Source organism: Ahaetulla prasina, chromosome 2, assembly GCF_028640845.1.
Source record: "Ahaetulla prasina isolate Xishuangbanna chromosome 2, ASM2864084v1, whole genome shotgun sequence".
Classification (NCBI taxonomy): domain Eukaryota; kingdom Metazoa; phylum Chordata; class Lepidosauria; order Squamata; family Colubridae; genus Ahaetulla; species Ahaetulla prasina.
This window is the reverse complement of record NC_080540.1, coordinates 205582512-205601550: the sequence shown is the minus strand read 5'-3', so window position 1 is coordinate 205601550 and position 19039 is coordinate 205582512. Positions and strand designations below refer to the sequence as shown.

Here is a 19039-nt window from a genome sequence, read left to right as displayed (position 1 = left end):
CAAGTCTAATTATCTATACTGTCAGGAAATTTCTTCTTAGTTCTAGGTTGCTTCTCTCCTTGATTGGTTTCCATCCTTCCCTTCTTGTCTTGACTTCATGTGTTTTGGAGAGTAAGTTGACCCCCTCTTCTTTATGGCAACTCCTTAGATATTGGAACAATGTTATCATGTCATCACGTCTTTCTTGTCATTAAACTAAACATACCCAATTCCTGCAACCATTCTTCATGTTTTAACCTCCAGTCCCCTAATCATCTTTGTTGCTCTTCTCTGCACTCTTTCTAGAATCTCAACATATTTTTTTATGTTGTGATGATCAAAACTGGATGCAGTATTGTCTTAATTTAAGGCATTATAAAGTGGTACTAACACTTCAAGTGATCTTGATTCTATCCTATTTTTAATGAAGCCTAGGACTACATTGCCTTCAGCCATCTGAAATATGTAACTTCCCTGTCCTTTCTTTGCTTTTCTAGCACATGTGAAATCCAATTCTAAATTAATACTCCAATGCACATTATGGCAAGCATATTTTATTTATTATATTTATATAATATTATATAATATTTATTATATTTATTATCTCAACTTATGTAACTATCATATATTAACGATTATCTCACTACCTAGTATATATTGGTGAGATTACAAATCCTCCATTTGGAAGTTTAATTGGTACAGCATGAATTCCTTAATTATAATGAGCAGAAACGACTTCATAACTATGACTCCAATGCTTTATGAAGGTTTGCGATGTATTTGACAATGCAGGTACTTAAAGCTTTTCAGTTAAAGGAAAACTTTTTAAATACGTACCGTATATACTCGAATATAAGCCGATCCGAGTATAAGCCGAGGTCCCCAATTTTACCCCAAAAACTGGGGTAAACTGGGGACTCGAGTATAAGCCGAGGGTGGGAAATGAGGCACCTACCGGTTGAAACCTCCTCCCTCAGCTGAGAAGGCTGGCGGCTCCCCCGCCCCGCCCTCTCACTGCACCGGCAGGGCTTCCGTCCGGTAAAATGTGAAAAAAAGAAAAAAAAAAACCTCGAGTATAAGCCGTATATACTCGAGTATAAGCCGAGGAGCTTTAAAAAAAAAAAAAAACTCGAGTATAAGCCGTATAGACCCGAGTATAAGCCGAGGGGAAGTTTTTCAGCACAAAAAACGTGCTGAAAAACTCGGCTTATACTCGAGTATATACGGTAATCAAATCATGTTTTGTTCTCTAATTAGATAGACAATATTAAGTTTATTATCAATCCAACTGGAATTTTAGAAAGAATATGGTAGAAAAGGACCCAAATCATTAGCATTCAAGTGCATATGCAAATTTTAGCTCCTTTTCACATCTTATGGTAACATCAGCATTACACCACACAGCTTGGTCAGCTTCTTCCTATTTGAAATGAGATTACTCACCAATCCTCAGGTCCTTGATTAAAAAGGAACTCAAAATATAATACAACAATGAGCAGCAGAGGCATCTGTGTTGTCAAGTGCTGAACTCATTTGTTGTGAATCAGTTAACTGAATCTTGCCCACACAGTGTTTCTCACAATGTTCTTGTTGCTGTGGATATACTTTTTAACAGCTGTAGACATTTGTTCATATTGCTTCATTTAAACAGAAGATACAGTTTGGGTGTAACTGTATCAGTAATGGGATAGTGTAGTACAGAGGTTTTTCAAAGCGTAGAATCTGTTATTTTTTTTAAAAAATGAATAGCTCTGTATAGAAAATTGTCTCTTCCAGTGAATTGTGTGGTGGTTATTCTCTTGAATCAGAACCCCACTATATTGTTATAGAACCCCACCAAGTTCTGTAGAACACTGATTGAATAACCTGCTGAAATGCACTATGAGAGATGGTTTTAACTCCTCCAGACTGCAGAAGCAGGTGCCACATAGGTAAGTAAACATTATGTATATACTGATTACCAGGCCATTATAAAGATGCAACTACCTTAAGATTTTTGGCTGGAGGCATCAAGGCAGAGCACCCCCCTTTTCCATGCGAAGACAGCTCGAAGAAGCAGTGTCACTGTGCAAAGCACAATGAATACCAACAGATATCAGAACCAGAATCCTCACATATCATCCAACCATTCTTGGTACGTATTTAAAATTTGGCATCTAGGCAATTTTAATGATTTAGTTTTTAAAATTACAGCATTCGTATTGCTTTGGGTTCAAATAAAGAAGGCTACTTGGAGCGGGTTCTTGACTTTTTTTCCCCCACTCCATCCTACCTTTCCAAGAAAGAGCATGAAGTCTCCCACTGTGTTTATAGCAGCCACCCGCAAAGCATTCTCCACTAGTATCACAAAGGCATCCTTTGCTGAAGTGCAGAAATTGGTACTGTTGATAGCTGTGGCTGTATATGCATTCTGGGCAAGAAAGACACCATAGTATTGGTCAGATCCTCTTCTACTCAAATTTTAAGCTCTTCCTGTTTAAAATCTTTACAACATTACATTGACAAATATCTCTCACCCCTCAGTTATTATCAAAATGAAGATGATGTATATGAATCTAATAGACCAAATTAGTTTTTAGCAAGATATGAACAGCCAAAGTGATGCACTTCCAATATCCTCTCTATTTTTCCTGCAAGGCTGCCAATGTACTTAGCGTTAACTATGTCAGCATAAACATGTTTGCTTCAGAAACTATATTTTGTGGCAGCAAGAGATAAAAGCAGATAGCATGGATATAAATCTGGGATGTGGTTAAACTTTTTTATGTCTGGATAAACCATAAATAAGTGTAATGCCAATATTAATTCTTTTGGGGACTAATAAAGAGACTTTGGTTTTCAGTTAATAATTCTTGTATAAGAATGGTTAGTCTGCAAGCTGATTTTTTAAAAAAAGATGTACCTTTAGGAAGGAAGGGAAGGATATTAATAATTTTAAAGTACTGAAAGCACAAGAGAATGTAGTCAAATATTTTCATATTGATTTGAACTTTATTTTTCTATTTAAGAATTTAGTTTTTGAAAAAAAATTGAGGACAACTAGGTTGAATAGATCTAAGTAATAAATTACATAACTAACTCATTATACAAGTCTTTGCATAAAACTGGCAAATACCGTAAAGTTACAGCAAAAAGTGTAAACTTATAATATGGCAGTCAAAGGATATTTGATGTAATTCAGTGAAGGTCTCCTTCAACAACATGAGATTCTAATTATAATCCTTTCCACTCTAAAATGATACCTAAATATGAAAAAAAGCTTTTTACTCTTTCTGTTACAAGTTCATTCTGCAGTCCATTCAGTCTCTACACAAATTTCTTTCAAACCTGAGCCATGGTGATGCAGCGATTAGAATGCAGTATTGCAGGCTAACTCACTGACGGGGCTCAAGGTTGACTCAACCATCCATTCTTCCAAGGCAGGTAAAATAAGGACCCAGATTGTTGGGAGCAATATGCTGACCCTGTAAACTGCTTAGAGAGGGCTGTAAAGCACTGTGAAGCGGTATATAAGTCTAAGTGATATTGCTATTTTATTACAAGCGCCATCCTATCTAAAACATATTTGTTCTTATTTTCTGCCAAGATCTTGCATTTTAATTTTAGCAAAGGCATTTATGTCTTTAGTGCACAGGTACTGGAATAATTATTTCATCCTCTGCTTTAAGTATGATCTTACCTGATTTAAGTAAGTCAGGCACTTTTCTAAACACCAAAGGCAGCAAATGCAGGCTTTTAGAATACATCGAGCACAGACATTTTCCTAAGGTAAATAATATCAATGATCAGGAAAAAGAAAGAAATTGCATTGTAATAGAGCACAGAATGCTTTTTTTAGATGAAAAGTTTCAAATATAGGATTCATTTACATAATACTTTCTTGAAGATAAAATCTAATTTTAATAATTATTATACTATGTTATATAAAGCCAAATCAAATATGCAAGACACCTACTTTTTCTTTCCAAGCAACATAATCTATTTATATACTTTCAGGGAGAAATCTCACTTGGCTACAAGTGGGGATTGCTGGAACACTACCATTTCCATTATTGCAATGATGATAAGTCATGGTAAACTGTTCAGAATTTGGTAATACCCAAACATCTTTCACAATTTATAAACAGAATTGCTGAACAGATAGTCTTCGCTTAATGACCCTAATTAGGACTGGAATTTCCATTGCTAATACAACTGTTAATAGAAACATCACGTGACTCCCTCACTTACAATGACAGTTTCAGTAATCCTGGTCACTGCTCTTAGGCCAGGATCTAATACTTTCTGCCCTACTGGGGTCACCTTTGCTTCAACTTCCCTCACCCATCTGTCATTTCTGCCCTTTTGACCACCCTACCCTCTGCCATCCCAGCTGCCCACTGTTCCCATGTTCTTCCTCCTGCTGCTATTAAGATATGCCTGACCTGCTCCTTCGCATAGCAGCTTCCGGGTGCACAAGGTCTTCATTCCGAAGCTCTGCAAGGCTTCGGGAAGGCCTTGTGAAGGAGAAGGAAGAAGATGGAGAAGGTTTAGTCAACAATATGAAGAAAATAACAAATGTCAGTGAAGAGTGGCAGGGGCATAAGATAGCACAGAGTGGCCAAAAGAAATAACAGAATAAGAGTTGGAAGGGACCTTGGAGATTTTCTAGTCCAATCCCTTGCTCAGACAGCAATCTCTCTACCATTTTAGATATATGGCTGTACAATCTCTTAAAAATGTCCAGTGTTGGAGCATTCACAACTTCTGGAGGCAAGTTGTTCCACTGATTAATTGTTCTGTCAGGAAATTTCTTAGTTCTAAGTTGTTTCTCTCCTTGATTAGTTTCTACCTGTTGCTTCTTGTCCTACCCTCAGATGCTTTGGAGAATAGCTTGATTCCCTCTTCTTTGGGGCAGCCCCTGAGATATTGAAACACTGCTATCATATCTCCCCTAGTCCTTCTTTTCATTAAACTAGACATACCCAATTCCTGCAACCATTTTTCATGTTTTAGCCTCCAGTCCCCTAATCATCTTTGTTGCTCTTCTCTGTACTCTTTCTGGAGTCTCAACATATTTTTTTATGTTGTGGTGTTCAAAACTGGATGCAGTATTCCAAATGTGGTCTTACCATGGCATTAAAAAGTAATATTAACACTTCATGTGATCTTAATTTTATCCCTCTGTTAATGCAGCCTAGGACTGTGTTGCCTTTTTTGGCAGCTGCAGCACACTGCTGGCTCATATTTAAGTGATTGTCCACAAGAACTCCAAGATCCCTCTCACAGTTACTACTATTGAGCCAGGTACCACCTATACTGTGCATTTGGTCTTTCTTGCCTAAATATAGAACCTCATTTTTTCACCATTGAATTTCATTTTGCCAGATAGGGCCGAGTGTTCAAGTCTGTTCAGATCCTTCTGTATCTTAAGCTTATCTTCTGGAATCTTGGCTATTCCTGCCAGTTTGGTATCATTTGCAAATGCACTGTCCCCAAAAAACTCTGCCTTTTTTTTATTTGAGAAGGCTTATTTTACACATATGGGAGGTATAGCTGGTCCACCTCCCATTCCCACTTCATAGCACATGAACTGATTGCATGGGGCTCTGTTCTGATCTGCCAAAGCATTTTTCATATTTTTCCTGTTGTATTAATATTTTTTTATTATATATCAAACTTAGTTTCCCCTTACTTTTCCTTTGACTTGGCTATGAATATACATGAGAATCATTCTTGGAATCTTCACTAAGGTAATAATGAAAGAACCTTTAGCCACAGTTCCGAGGTGGTAACAAATCAAGCGATTGACAGATGCCAGAATTGGTGTGAATGGCAGATGCCGTTTTTCTCTGTGAAGAAAAATGTAAAAATTACAAAATGTGAGAGTGCACTGCATTTATAGGCAAACATAGATGGCAATGTGAAGAGCTCCAAGTCTAAATTTTGTAGGGCCCCAAATCTGTAAATGTTGCTTTTGTCAAGGGTGGAGTTATATTGAACTAATCCTTTTCTTACAAACAAAGTGGTATTGAAACTGAGTAGTCCTGACCTTTGCTTAAAAATAGGCAGTGGCTTGGGCCAGCAAAATGACTGCAAATGTTTGGCAAGAAATTACTGAAAGGAATTTTATCTGAGAAGCAGAAAGCAATGAAATGATGGATCACTTCAGCAAAGAAGACAGAAAAGCACACTGATTAGAAATAAATACATCAATTTATGAAAAGTATATGTATATGATTTTATATTTGAACTGACTTACAGCAAGAATTTTATATGTCTTCGCCTGGGCCAGATTTTTTTTAAAAAAAAGCTCCACAGAGAAGTAAAGAATTTTTGGGGCTGAGCTTCCACCATGCTTGACTGGATGAAAGTTCACAGTGAGCTTGCATCTTTGAGATCGAGCCACTTTTCTGTTTACTTAATTGCTCTCAGTTTAGGTGAAGATCAAAAGAGTATTCATATCAAGGGCTCCACTCTTCTCTCTATTGCAGAGAGTAAACAGACATTTGACAGTTGTCAAGATTGCGAGCCAGTACTTAAAGTGCAGAAATCCATTATTCTGCACAGTAGGTACTATTTCAATTGGTTTCTTATCCAGGCAGGGAATGAACTACACATAATCTAAACCTCACAAGGAATCGGGCTTCTGAATCACTGACAGATTCAGCTACTGATTAGAAGATGGGAATAAAAGTCAGATCTCCTATCTTCAAAGATATCTTCCTGCAGAGTGGGAAAATTAAATCTTATATCCTCGTGATAAATTTGCTGAGCCAATTATGTCTTAAGAGATTCCTCCAATGACATGCATGAGAGCAATTGCATTTGGATCAATTACATTTTTCATATCATAGGAATCATGAAACCACAGACATTAAGGTCAAGCCCAAGATAAGCTTAAGCAAGCAAGCTACTGAATAGCAACCAGTGCCAATTGTCAAGATACAAAAACCTTTGACTGGTACTAACTAGAATAGAAGCCTGGATTTGGAGTGGAACCCATTTGGATGACAGTAGTTCCTGCTAATGATCCTCATATGATTCTCTAAATAGGAACATTCCTGATAGAAAAAAATTGGGGATTAAGGATTTTATGTTACTCATCGATGCACCAATATATAGCTGCAATCTTATAGATACTTCCATAATAATTAGTTTTTCAGAATTCCAATATAACGTATTTATGAGCAGACTGTGTTACATTCACTCTTTATTTGCTATAAAGACTATAAGGAACAAAGCATCATTCCAGAATTCCTCCTCCTCCCAGGTCTAAACTAGCTGAAGTGAGAATTTGCTTTTCTTCCATTCTATCATTTCACTTAATCCAGTTACTTTTGAAATTTCAAAAGTTGGATCACTCATGATTTGATTGCCCGGACTCACCTTGTAAAATAATATGTCACAACAGCTCCTGCTACAGTCATCTGCTGACAGGCAAGAATAAATTCACTGATCCAAACTAACCCCACCACATGGTACCACCACATGTACTTCAGTGGCCCTGTAATTCGGAACTCTACTAAGCCCTCTTCATTTGAAACCGGGCTACCTGGAAGGAAAGGAAGGCAGGAAGACTTTAAAATATTAATTCTTTGAGAAAGCTGTCCTTTTAATATTTGCATACAAGAGTCACAATTATGCTTGTTTTTGGTAGTTAATAAAATAATAATATATAAACTGCCTTTCAGAACACCAGTATGACAAAAATATTTTAGTAAAAATAGTGCAAATAAAATTTTAAAAAGACTAACTGGTTAGTTGGAAAGAATCTGGAAAATCTTCTAATCCAACCTATTGCCTAGTGCAGAAATCCTCATACCACCTTAGACAATGACTGTCCAATATTTTCTTGAAAATTTTCATTGATAGATAGATAGATGACTTTAGAGAAAAGAACCCATTTACTGTTTGGTTCCTGGTTTCGCTAAGCAATGCTGTTGCCCTCAAGTCCTGTTGTGACCCAGGCCCAAGTAGGTAGTAGGAAATTCAGTCAGTGTAAAAACAAACAAACTTTATTAGTCCAACTAAATTAAAGAAAATTCCTCCCAACAAAATTCCTCAGCCCTATCACCAACCTTGGTCCAATTAGGCAAACTCCCAAAGGCCTTTCTTGGCAAAAGTTCAGAAGATGCTGATACGAAACAAATGCAACAAGACAAAGCTATCAATGTTTTCCGGCAAAGAGCCCAAACATTGTTGCTGATCTTTTAAGCCTTATGGGAGGGGTCAATCATCTCTTGGCCCTACTCCAAAGTCATCGTCTTTGCTTTAGCTGCTCTTGCCTTCTGGCAGCTCTTCTCATGCGTGCATTAGGAATAGGCTCCTCCTGTTCTTCTGCCTCACTACGATCAGCCTCTGGAGTCCACACATCACTCCCTGATGGCCCTGGCCCCACCTCTGCTTCTGACACAGAGCCCTCATCCGGGCCTTCCCCAGCCTCCAGGACTGGCCCATGTTCTTCCTCAGCCTCATCGCTGTCTGACTGAGTTGCCAGCATCACAGGCTGATGGCAGACCACAACAAGTCCCAATGTCTAGAGGCTCTACACAGGTAGTCCTTGATATAAAATCGGACACTTAACAGCCATTCAAAGTTACTATCGGTCTCCCTAGAGCTATTTACAAAGCACTTTCAACGTAACAGCTACATCTTTACCCCCACCCTTGTTTCATATGTTCTTATTTGAGCGCTTGGCAACTGGCTCACCATCAACTTGCCAACTGGCTCACTGTTTGCAGCATCCTATGGTGATTTGTGACCTTTTTTGTGGGTTTCCAGTGCTTACTTCTGGTTTCCAACAAAAAATGCCCAGTGGGGAAAATGGATTTGCTTAATAACCAAAGTATTTGCTTAATGACTGGTGCAAAAAATGCCAAAACTAGGGTCCAGTCATGTGATTCCTTGATTTACGACGTCAACAATTTATGACTATAATTCCAGGCTCAATTATGGTCGTAAGTAAGGGCTATCTGTAATGGTTTAGATGGAGATGAAAATCTCAAACTCAACCCTAGCAAGACTGAGTGATGATATGTGTTTGAGCCTTTTGGTGTCAAGTTCAACCCATTTCATGGCAAATTAGGATTCTCGGGGGTGGAGGAATGGAAAGGTGATAAAACTTTTGACTGCATCTGTACATATATTGTGGAATTACTGCTCAGTCAGTGGTGAGCTAATAGGAACAAAACATGTCATTTATTTCAAAAAAGATCCTTAGGCTTCTTAGATTTAATTTGACCCAATATAAAGATAAGAGCACAATATTTTTCTGGAATTGCAAGTAAAGAAACGGGGGGAAATCCAAACCTACACAGCACATACCAGTAATACCTAGGAACAGCAAGACCATAATCCAATATATCCAGAAGAGGGTGAGGGCAAAAAAAGTCCAAAATGGCTGGAAGACAAGCAGTGGCAGGTGAATGAAAACCTTGCCAGCCACGTGGAACAAGGCAATGGTGAGAGCTACTCTTTTACGCATAACAAGCATTATTAATAGTAAGATAACCTGAAAAAGAAAAGAAATTCCATAATAAACTTTAGGTAAATGTATTTATTGAAATAAGGTAAAATATGTCATCTATTTAAAGCATCAATTGTTAAATATTCAATTACCATACTTTTCAGTGTATAAGATGCACTCTCCCACCACCCAAAAAATTGGGTAGAAATGTCTGTATATCAATATAGAACATATGTTGCTGAAGCCCCACCCACCCGCTGGCCCCCACCCTTCGGCCTCTGCCTCCCAGCAATTTGCCTCCTTGAAGCAAATGGCAAAGAGTCTGGTCAGCTTCAGAACAGCCTGATTTAGCATGAGCAAGTGATTGGCGGTTGGATCTGCCTCCCGGAATATTGCCTATCAGCTGTTCCAGGCTGCGGGGATCGCTGTCACCAATTGCTACCATTGCCTATCGCCGCCTTCATGTGTCCCGTTTTCAGTTTCCGTGCATCGAGTTTTTGACCTGTTTCAGGTGGCCGCCTATTCCCACCGCCTGGAACAGGCCAAAAATGGGGTACACGGAGGCCAAAAACAGCACATGCGAAAGCCGAAAATGGGGCATGCAGAGGCAACAATAGGGAGAAGTGGCAATGGGTGGCGGTGGCAACAGTGATTCCCACAGCCTGGAACAGCTGATAGGCAGTATTTCGGGAGGCAGAACCAACTGCCAATCAGCTGCTCGTGCTAGATCAGGCTGTGCTGAAGCGGACCATGCTGCTCACTGTTTGCTGCAAGGAAGCAAATTGCTGGGAGGCACAGGCAGATTTTTTCCCTCTTGTTTTCCTCCCCAAAAGCTAGGTGCTATAATCTGGAGCATCTTATAGTCTGAAAAATATGATACATAATTAAAAATATCAACAAAAAACATATGAAGTAATCTTAACTCCAGTAGCAATTTACTAATAACAGTTGGTCTCAGGGCATTTTCCCATATTAGTGTAAGGAAATAATCTTTTTTCTTTGTTTGTTTATGACCAGCATGTTGCATGTCTATATATCTTTTTTTTGCAACTTTTTGTATTTTGTATTTATTTATAATAATAAAATCAACCCCAAAGGTGTATACCGTATTTGATAACCCACTTTCCTTGATAAGAGAGCCAGTTTGGTTTAGTGGTTAAGCCAAGTCACTTTCTCTCAGTCCTAGGAAGCAGGCAAGGGCAAACCAGTTCCAAAAAGCCTTGCCAAGAAAATTGCAGGGACTTGTTCAGGCAGTCACCAGGAGCCAACACCCTCCCTTACACAGGCCTTCTTCACATGCCCTAATTTGACAGCTCTCAAATACTCACTGTGAAGATGGTAGCTGCAATGGCATAAATCAGGAGGGCCTGACGATTGTCTTTGGCTATTTGAAGCTGTTCAACAGTAAGAGTGCCATTGGGAGACTTCCACATTTTAACATACAGCCACCACAATACCCCTGTGCCACCTGTGTCCACATAGAGAAAAAATATAGTGCACGTCAATTTCAGAAAAGAAAAGAAATATGTATGCAAATAATTTGTACAGTTTCATTTTCTACTACATCAGGCCACATTGAGATACAACTGGGGTTGACTTTAAATATGGAAAAAAGAATGGTACTTTCATTTCCCAAAAGACAACTAATTAAAAAGGGTTTGGCTTCACAAAGCACATACTTACGTTCCATAATTAGAAAAGATTAAAGTTTTCTATGCCGGGATTATCACAGTCAGCTTCATTGAGAGACACTGATACTGAGCAGCCTGCTTTGGAGCTACCAGGTGAGTCTCTGGGAATGAGAAATGAAGTCCTAGACTGACTCTGCAATCATCCAGACTCTTAAGAGTCTGATGATGAAGAACCGGATGCAGGGCAACTCTCCAGTCCCTATGTGCCAAGCAAACCAAAGATGCTTTACCCGCTGACTCACCTGGTTCCCATCTTTCCACTCAGAAGCCACTCTACATAAAAGCCACTGCTATCTGGCAATAAATATTTGGGAACAACTGTTCTTATTTAGATTTCATGTGCTTTTTGCCTCCTGAAACTCTGGGATCTGACCACACTTCAGCTCATATTTTGAATTTATTTGCAGGCAAACTTATATGCATTTGGAATTTTGCTGAGAGGTGTCTGCAACTGCACACACACTTTGCTTGTCACTGCCTCTACTTGCTAAGCTTGAAATCAAAGTTTGAAATCTGGTCTCTGTTTATGGGTGGGTTTGGTCTAAATTGGACTACAAGACATGGTTTTATGAAGCAGTAACACATAAAATAATAGATTGGACTGTGCAGATTTGGCCTTGTTCCATCTGTTTCACTGGCTAGAAATGAGATTTTCAACTGTGACCAAGAAAATACCCATTTTATTTTCCCATCATCCACCAAATACATGTTTTGCCACTAACTGAACTATTCCATTCTCTTTGAAATATACAATTTTGGTTGAAGCAATAACTTGAAAGGTGCTAATTTTCATCTTAAAGACAGAAACATTTAAAATGTTAAAAACATTTTTTGTTATTATTTGTATAATTGTTATAGAAACTGTTTTGAGTATATTCTATGTACAGAAAAAATCTCAAACACTGTATAAACACTTCTTTTTGTTGTATCCCAACGGAGTATCAGAGAGCCAGTTTGGTGTATTTGTTTAAGGTGCTGGTCTAGAAACCAGGAGACTGAATTCAAGGCACAAAGCCATTTGGGTGATTTTGGGCCAGTCATGCTCTCTCAGCCCAATCCACATCACAGGGTGGTGGTTGTGGGAAAAATAGGCAGGAGTATAGGTAAGTTTGCCCCTTATAAAAGTTGGAATAAAATATCCTCATCACTACCGCAATTACCACCCCAAATGGCTAATCTCCTATCTTTTATTATTTCAAATTAGAATATTTTTTTTAAAAAAATATTAGAAATACTACATTTTATTTCATTAAACATATTCTAATCTACCTAAGATGGCGCCGACGAAGGCTGCCTCGGTGAAATGCTCTCTAATTGTTTCTTTATTTCTAATTGTTCTCTGTGACTCACTACGGATTTCCTACTCACGAGACCATCTGCTAAAAATTAAGGAACATTTCTTTAAGGAGCAGCTTTCTTTAATCTCACCCCCGCCTGTCTTTACAAACACGGAGGAGATTCTAACACAGGAGGAGGCAATTCCCACGGAGCCATGGATTACTAAAACCAAACGACGGAAACGAAGGAAACGAGGTAAACGATCTGGGATCTTAATCAAGCTAAGAACTCGCACTAAAACTCCTCTGCCTTCAATTTTCCTAACAAATATACGCTCACTTGCAAATAAGATGGATGAAATACTCCTCTTAAACAAATACTATTCTGATTTTCGCAATTCAGCAGTCCTATGCTTCTCTGAAACCTGGTTAAATGAATCAATTGAAAATAGCAGCCTGAACATTCCAGGATTTCAAATTGAACGATCAGACAGGATTCCAGAAACATCTGGTAAAAGAAAGGAGGAGGCTTATGCCTATATATTAATTCAACCTGGTGTCAAGATTTTAACATAATTTACAAATTCTGTGACAACAATTTAGAGACTCTAATTATCAACTGCAAACCTTACTATTCGCCTCGTGAATTTTCCTCATTTCTTCTAATTGCTGTTTATGTCCCACCACAAGCCTGTGTAAACGAGGCATTACGAACTCTAGCTGACCAAATCATGGAGGCTGAAGCCAAACACCCTGATTCACTGGCCATTGTTTTGGGAGATCTAAACAAGGCAAACTTAAGGAAAGAACTACCAAAATACTTTCAGCATGTCAATTGTCCCACCAGAGGCAAGAATACTCTAGACCACTGCTACACAACACTAAAAGATGCCTATCGGTCTTTACCACGTGCAGCTGTAGGACACTCTGATCATTGCATGATTCACCTTGTACCTGCTTACAGGCAAAGACTTAAAGCCATAAAACCAATAATTAAATCAGTGAAAACCTGGACGGAGGAATCAGAATTAAAGCTACAGGCATGTTTTGACTGCACTGATTGGAATATTTTTAAAGATACCTCTGCAGACCTGGATGAACTCACAGATACTGTAACATCATATGTCAGCTTCTGTGAAGACCTATGTGTACCTACAAGGAACTTGCGAATACACAGTAATAACAAACCTTGGTTTACACCTAAACTTAAGCAGCTACGACATTCCAAAGAGGAAGCCTACAGAAAAGGTGATAAAATGCTGTACAATCAGGCCAGAAATGCACTAACAAGGGAGATAAGAGCAGCAAAAAGAAGCTACTCTGAAAAGCTAAAGAATCAATTTTCAGCAAATGAACCAGCAAACATGTGGAAAACTCTTAAAAATATCACCGCTATGGCAAACCTCCTTCCCAGGCTGAAGGTAATCAACAACTGGCAGATGACCTGAATGAGTTTTACTGCAGGTTTGAAAGGAAACTACAGCCACCTATCTCCACAACCCCCATCTCAGACACACCAACAACAGCCAAGCCTCCTACAACTGACCCCATTTCATTGGGTTCACAACCCCTAGTGATCACAGAAAAGGAAGTGCAGGAGCTATTTCACAGACAAAAGCCAGGAAAAGCTCCAGGCCCAGACAAGATAACTCCTTCTTGCTTAAAAGTCTGTGCTGACCAATTGGCCCCCATCTTCACCCATATTTTCAATAAATCACTAGAGATGTGCTATGTTCCTTCTTGCTTCAAACGCTCTACCATCATCCCAGTGCCAAGAAGCCCACCATCAAGGAACTGAATGACTACAGACCAGTTGCTCTAACATCTGTAGTCATGAAAACCTTTGAAAGGCTAGTGCTTTCCTACCTGAAAACCATCACGAATCCGCTCTTAGACCCCTTGCAATTTGCATACCGAGCAAATAGATCAACAGATGATGCTGTTAATATGGCTCTGCACTACATCCTACAACATCTTGAGTCTCCAAAGACCTATGCAAGGGTCCTTTTTGTAGACTGTAGTTCAGCATTCAATACCATCATTCCAGACATTCTTCTAACTAAGCTAAACCAGCTACAGGTACCGGAACAGACTTGTAAGTGGATCACAAGCTTCCTAACAAACAGGAAGCAGCAGGTGAAGCTAAGCAAGATCACATCAAATACCTGTACAATTAGCACAGGGGCCCCCAAGGCTGTGTGCTCTCCCCACTTCTCTTCTCTCTGTATACCAATGACTGCATCTCCAATGATCCATCTGTTAAGCTACTGAAGTTCGCAGATGACACAACAGTGATTGGTCTCATTCGAGACAATGACGAATCCGCATATAGACGAGAGGTCGAACGACTAGCCTTGTGGTGCAACCAAAACAATCTGGAACTGAACACACTCAAAACCGTAGAAATGGTGGTAGACTTTAGGAAAAACCCTTCCATACTTCCACCTCTCACAATACTTGACAACACAGTATCAACAGTAGAAACCTTCAAATTTCTGGGTTCTATCATATCGCAAGATCTCAAATGGACAGCTAACATCAAAACATCATTAAAAGGGACAACAAAGAATGTTCTTTCTGCGCCAACTCAGTAAGCTCAAACTGCCCAAGGAGCTGCTGATCCAATTCTACAGAGGAATTATTGAGTCTGTCATTTGCACCTCTATAACTGTCTGGTTCGGTTCTGCAACCCAACAAGAAAAACACAGACTTCAGAGGATAATTAGAACTGCAGAAAAATAATTGCTACCAACTTGCCTTCCATTGAGGACCTGTATACTGCACGAATCAAGAAGAGGGCCGTGAAAATATTTGCAGATCCCTCGCATCCTGGACATAAACTGTTTCAACTCCTACCCTCAAAACGACGCTATAGAGCACTGCACACCAGAACAACTAGACACAAGAACAGTTTTTTCCCGAAGGCCATCACTCTGCTAAACAAATAATTCCCTCAACACTGTCAGACTATTTACTGAATCTGCACTACTATTAATCGTTCCATAGTTCCCATCACCAATCTCTTTCCACTTATGACTGTATGACTATAACTTGTTGCTGGCAATCCTTATGATTTATATTGATATATTGATCATCAATTGTGTTGTAAATGTTGTACCTTGATGAACGTATCTTTTCTTTTATGTACACTGAGAGCATATGCACCAAGACAAATTCCTTGTGTGTCCAATCACACTTGGCCAATAAAATTCTATTCTATTCTATTCTATTCTAAGCAGTGCATATGCAAAAAGAGTGGCAGTTAAATTAGAGTATGGAAAATCTGCATAACTTTTAAATGTTTCTAATTTTGCAGCTTATATCACTACTTTCCTCATTTTTGTACTTTTATATTCCATGAAGTGTAACTCCCTGAATTCATCAATGTGAAGTCATTCTGCAATATAAATATTACCTTCTGCAGGGTAAGCATTGCCACTTCTATAGTAATATTTTTATCTGATTTCTAATAATTGGTGATAACCTCATTCTATTTAATAAATCTTTATGTAAAGTCTGAGGATCAATCAAATTGATACTGATGTTTTGCCACTTGCCATTTCCACCATGGCAATGATTTTTTTTTATTATACAAGCTTCCCCCCCATGACAGCCTTGTGTGAAAGCACTCCGAACATACTGTACTTTCAAAACCCCAAATGTGCTCATCAACCTGAAAAGTTTCCTATCTCTGAGATAATCTTAATTATGTACGCAAACTACTTAGACAGATGATTTCCCAGAACCGACTGCAAGGCCTTTTTGAATCATAAAGAACCATTAAACACCATATTGACAACAATGACAATTAGAGCTAATAAATCTTTCCTCAAAAAGACTTGAAAGAGACTCAAACCCATGACTGAAATCTTAAATTGAGCACCAAAGTTTCTTACTAATAGCTTCAGAATCCAAACAATGTTTAACTATGGTAAAGCTGGTGGTAGGCAGTCTATGATTTGCAATCTGTATCTTCTAATTTCTTTAATTCTCGGTAAATAATCTGGAGTACTACATATATTCTGTATCATCTTTAAAAAGGAAGATAAAACAATACTTTGTAGCTTTTCATGTGATCCGTTGCATTATTCTTGTTTGTTAGAGCAAGCTCTATGCCCACCATAACTACCCAATCATTTCACCCATCAGAGGAAATGATTTGTCACTAACTAGGCTGTACTAGGTATCCAAAAGCACTCAAAAAGATAATACCTCAGTCAAGGAGGCATAATATGTGAACATTAAAACACTGAAAAGAATTCAACATTTATTTTTCTTTTTGTCAAATTGTAAAGCAGCAGATAGAAGACAATACTGATTTAATGTATTTTTGCTTGTTTTCTCATAGATTCTGAGATAATTTTCAGTGCTTATACTAAGAAAATTCTAGCAATAGAATGGATGAAGAAGTATGATGTGGGACTTTGGAAAATATCTGGCTGGCACAATTGGAACCAAGTTCCCAAACTAAATGAACTCTTGTTGTGATCTGGAAGGACTTTTCTTGCTTCATCTAAAAATTAACAGACATTAATTAGATTTACACAAGCTCTGAAAGCTCTGGCCAATACTGCTCTGAGGGAACACTATAAACACTATCCTGATCTTTGCAAAAAGACTGAAACTGTATACCTGCAGGATAAATGGCCAGAATATCAAACAAGTGAAATGCTTTAAATATTTGTGCATGGTTTTCCATAGCTACACCAAATGCAAGACACACTAACATTATGTGATACAAAATGCTCAAAAGCAGTGGCTGCTTTCAATTTTTTTATCTTCATGGAAGCAGCACAGTACATCCCAGCAACAGCAAAACTTTATTCTGCTAAGATTCATACACAGCTACTTTTTTAGTGGCAAGCTAGGACTTTACACTTCCTTTACTCCTCTTAAGAGTATCCAATGTAAATTCCTAAGGGCTATATTTTACGTAGCCCCTTGTATTCCATACATAGTATTAAGGAGGGAGATAACGCTATCTACTCAAAATAGGTGCATATACCTATATCACAGCACAATGGTTGAAGTTATAGTTCTTTTCCCTCAGGTTTGGATTCTTCTGTTGCTGAGGGCAATTATAAATCAATATGGTTCAGGACTATTTTACAAAAACATCAATATCTCAGGCTTCTTCATGGAGGCTTTCTAAATAATGAATTATGGAATTCACTCAGTACATTTAAACAATGTATTGAAGACTTGGAACCCCAATGGATCCAGTCTGCTCTATTTATGAACATATTTCTCAGCAGTCAAGTCCCTTTTTACAAAACAGTAGAAATTTACACCACACAACTGTGTCCAAATTCTGAAGAGCACTAATCCTAGTTGGCTTTAACATTCTCCCCACAGCAGTTTTGGAGTGCCACTACAAAAAACTCTCCTATGAGCTTAAGACTGTACTCCTATGGACAAGGAGCTGTTGAAAATATAGAAATCTACACACTCCATTAAAATGCCTGGTTTTTGAGATGTAAAAAAAATCAGATCAAGTTAAAGCACTTCAGAATTCTTTCCACCTTTAACATAGCATATAAGCTATCCTATTCAACTGAAAAAGAACTGAAATATTTTAGTGGAAAAATAACAATAAAAAAGTAGAATAATGTGGCTGCATAAGCGTTCACACCTTAGAAGTGGTGCGGTAGCCTAGAGGTGGAGCTCTCGCTTTACAATCAGGAGGCTTGTGATTTCGATCTTAGGTAGAGGCAGATATTTCTCTCTCTGGGCACAATGAGAATGTATCTGCTGAACAAAACTCCTCATTGGCGACAGGAAGGGCATCCGGCCATTAAACATTCTGCTATCTCCATTCAGTTGCCCAGACTCCACCCAACAAGGGTTTGGGGGTTGTTAAAAGATTATGATGCTAAGCATTCACACGCTCCTATAAGTAGGGATGTGGCTGTGTTCAGAATTAAACAATCACATTCAGAATGATATTAAATGGTAGTCAGTACACATTTGCCATCAATTAAATTCTGATCAAGCCCATATAAAGTTCAGCTGTTCTAACATTACTCAGTTGTTTCCCTCCCATATTCTTCATATGTCTGGGCTATGGGAGATAAGTTGGCAAGACAACAACCTTTTCTCACAAAGAAAAGCATCCAAGCCTGGCTACATTTTGCAAAAATCTACTCAGGTCAGACAAAAGCATGTGAGAAAATGTTTTATGGCCTGATGAGACCAAGGTTGAACGTTTTGGCCATAATTCCAAAAAGTATGTTTGGCATAGAAACTACACATCATCAAAAGTACATCATACCCACAGTGAAGCATAATGTTTGGGGGGCTGCTTCTCTTCTGCTGGAAATGAGGCTTCAGTCAAGGTGGAGGGAATTATGAATAGTTCCAAATATCAGTGAATTTTGATACAAAACCTTCAGGCTTCTGTTAAAATGCTGAATATGAAGAAATTCACCTGTCAACATAACAACAATCCAAAGCATACCTCCAAATCAAGAAAAGAATGGGTTTACCAGAAGAAGTCCAAAGTTTTGGAATGTCCCAGTATAACCTGGACCTGACTCCAATTGAAAATCTGGAGTGGGATGACTGAAGAAGGCTGTGCACAGGAGATGCCCTCACAATCTGACAGATTTGGAATGCTTTTGCAAGGAAAAGTGGGCAAAGATTCC

At 38.5% G+C, this 19039-nt stretch overlaps 1 protein-coding gene across 3 annotated transcripts in view; it reads right to left on the bottom strand.

The window, feature by feature from the left end:
* SLC44A1 (solute carrier family 44 member 1) overlaps positions 1-19039 on the bottom strand; it is a 98626-nt gene that overhangs the window by 10020 nt on the left and 69567 nt on the right. For all 3 annotated transcript variants that reach the window (XR_009153758.1, XM_058171855.1, XM_058171856.1), the window contains exons 8-13: positions 10756-10895; positions 9286-9472; positions 7348-7513; positions 5654-5810; positions 3659-3742; positions 2252-2389 (exon numbers count right to left, since the gene is read on the bottom strand). Coding sequence is in view for 2 of the 3 variants with exons in the window: in XM_058171855.1 (XP_058027838.1) it covers positions 2252-2389; positions 3659-3742; positions 5654-5810; positions 7348-7513; positions 9286-9472; positions 10756-10895 (872 nt within the window). In the remaining variant the exon portion in view is untranslated. The remainder of the gene's footprint in view (positions 1-2251; positions 2390-3658; positions 3743-5653; positions 5811-7347; positions 7514-9285; positions 9473-10755; positions 10896-19039) is intronic.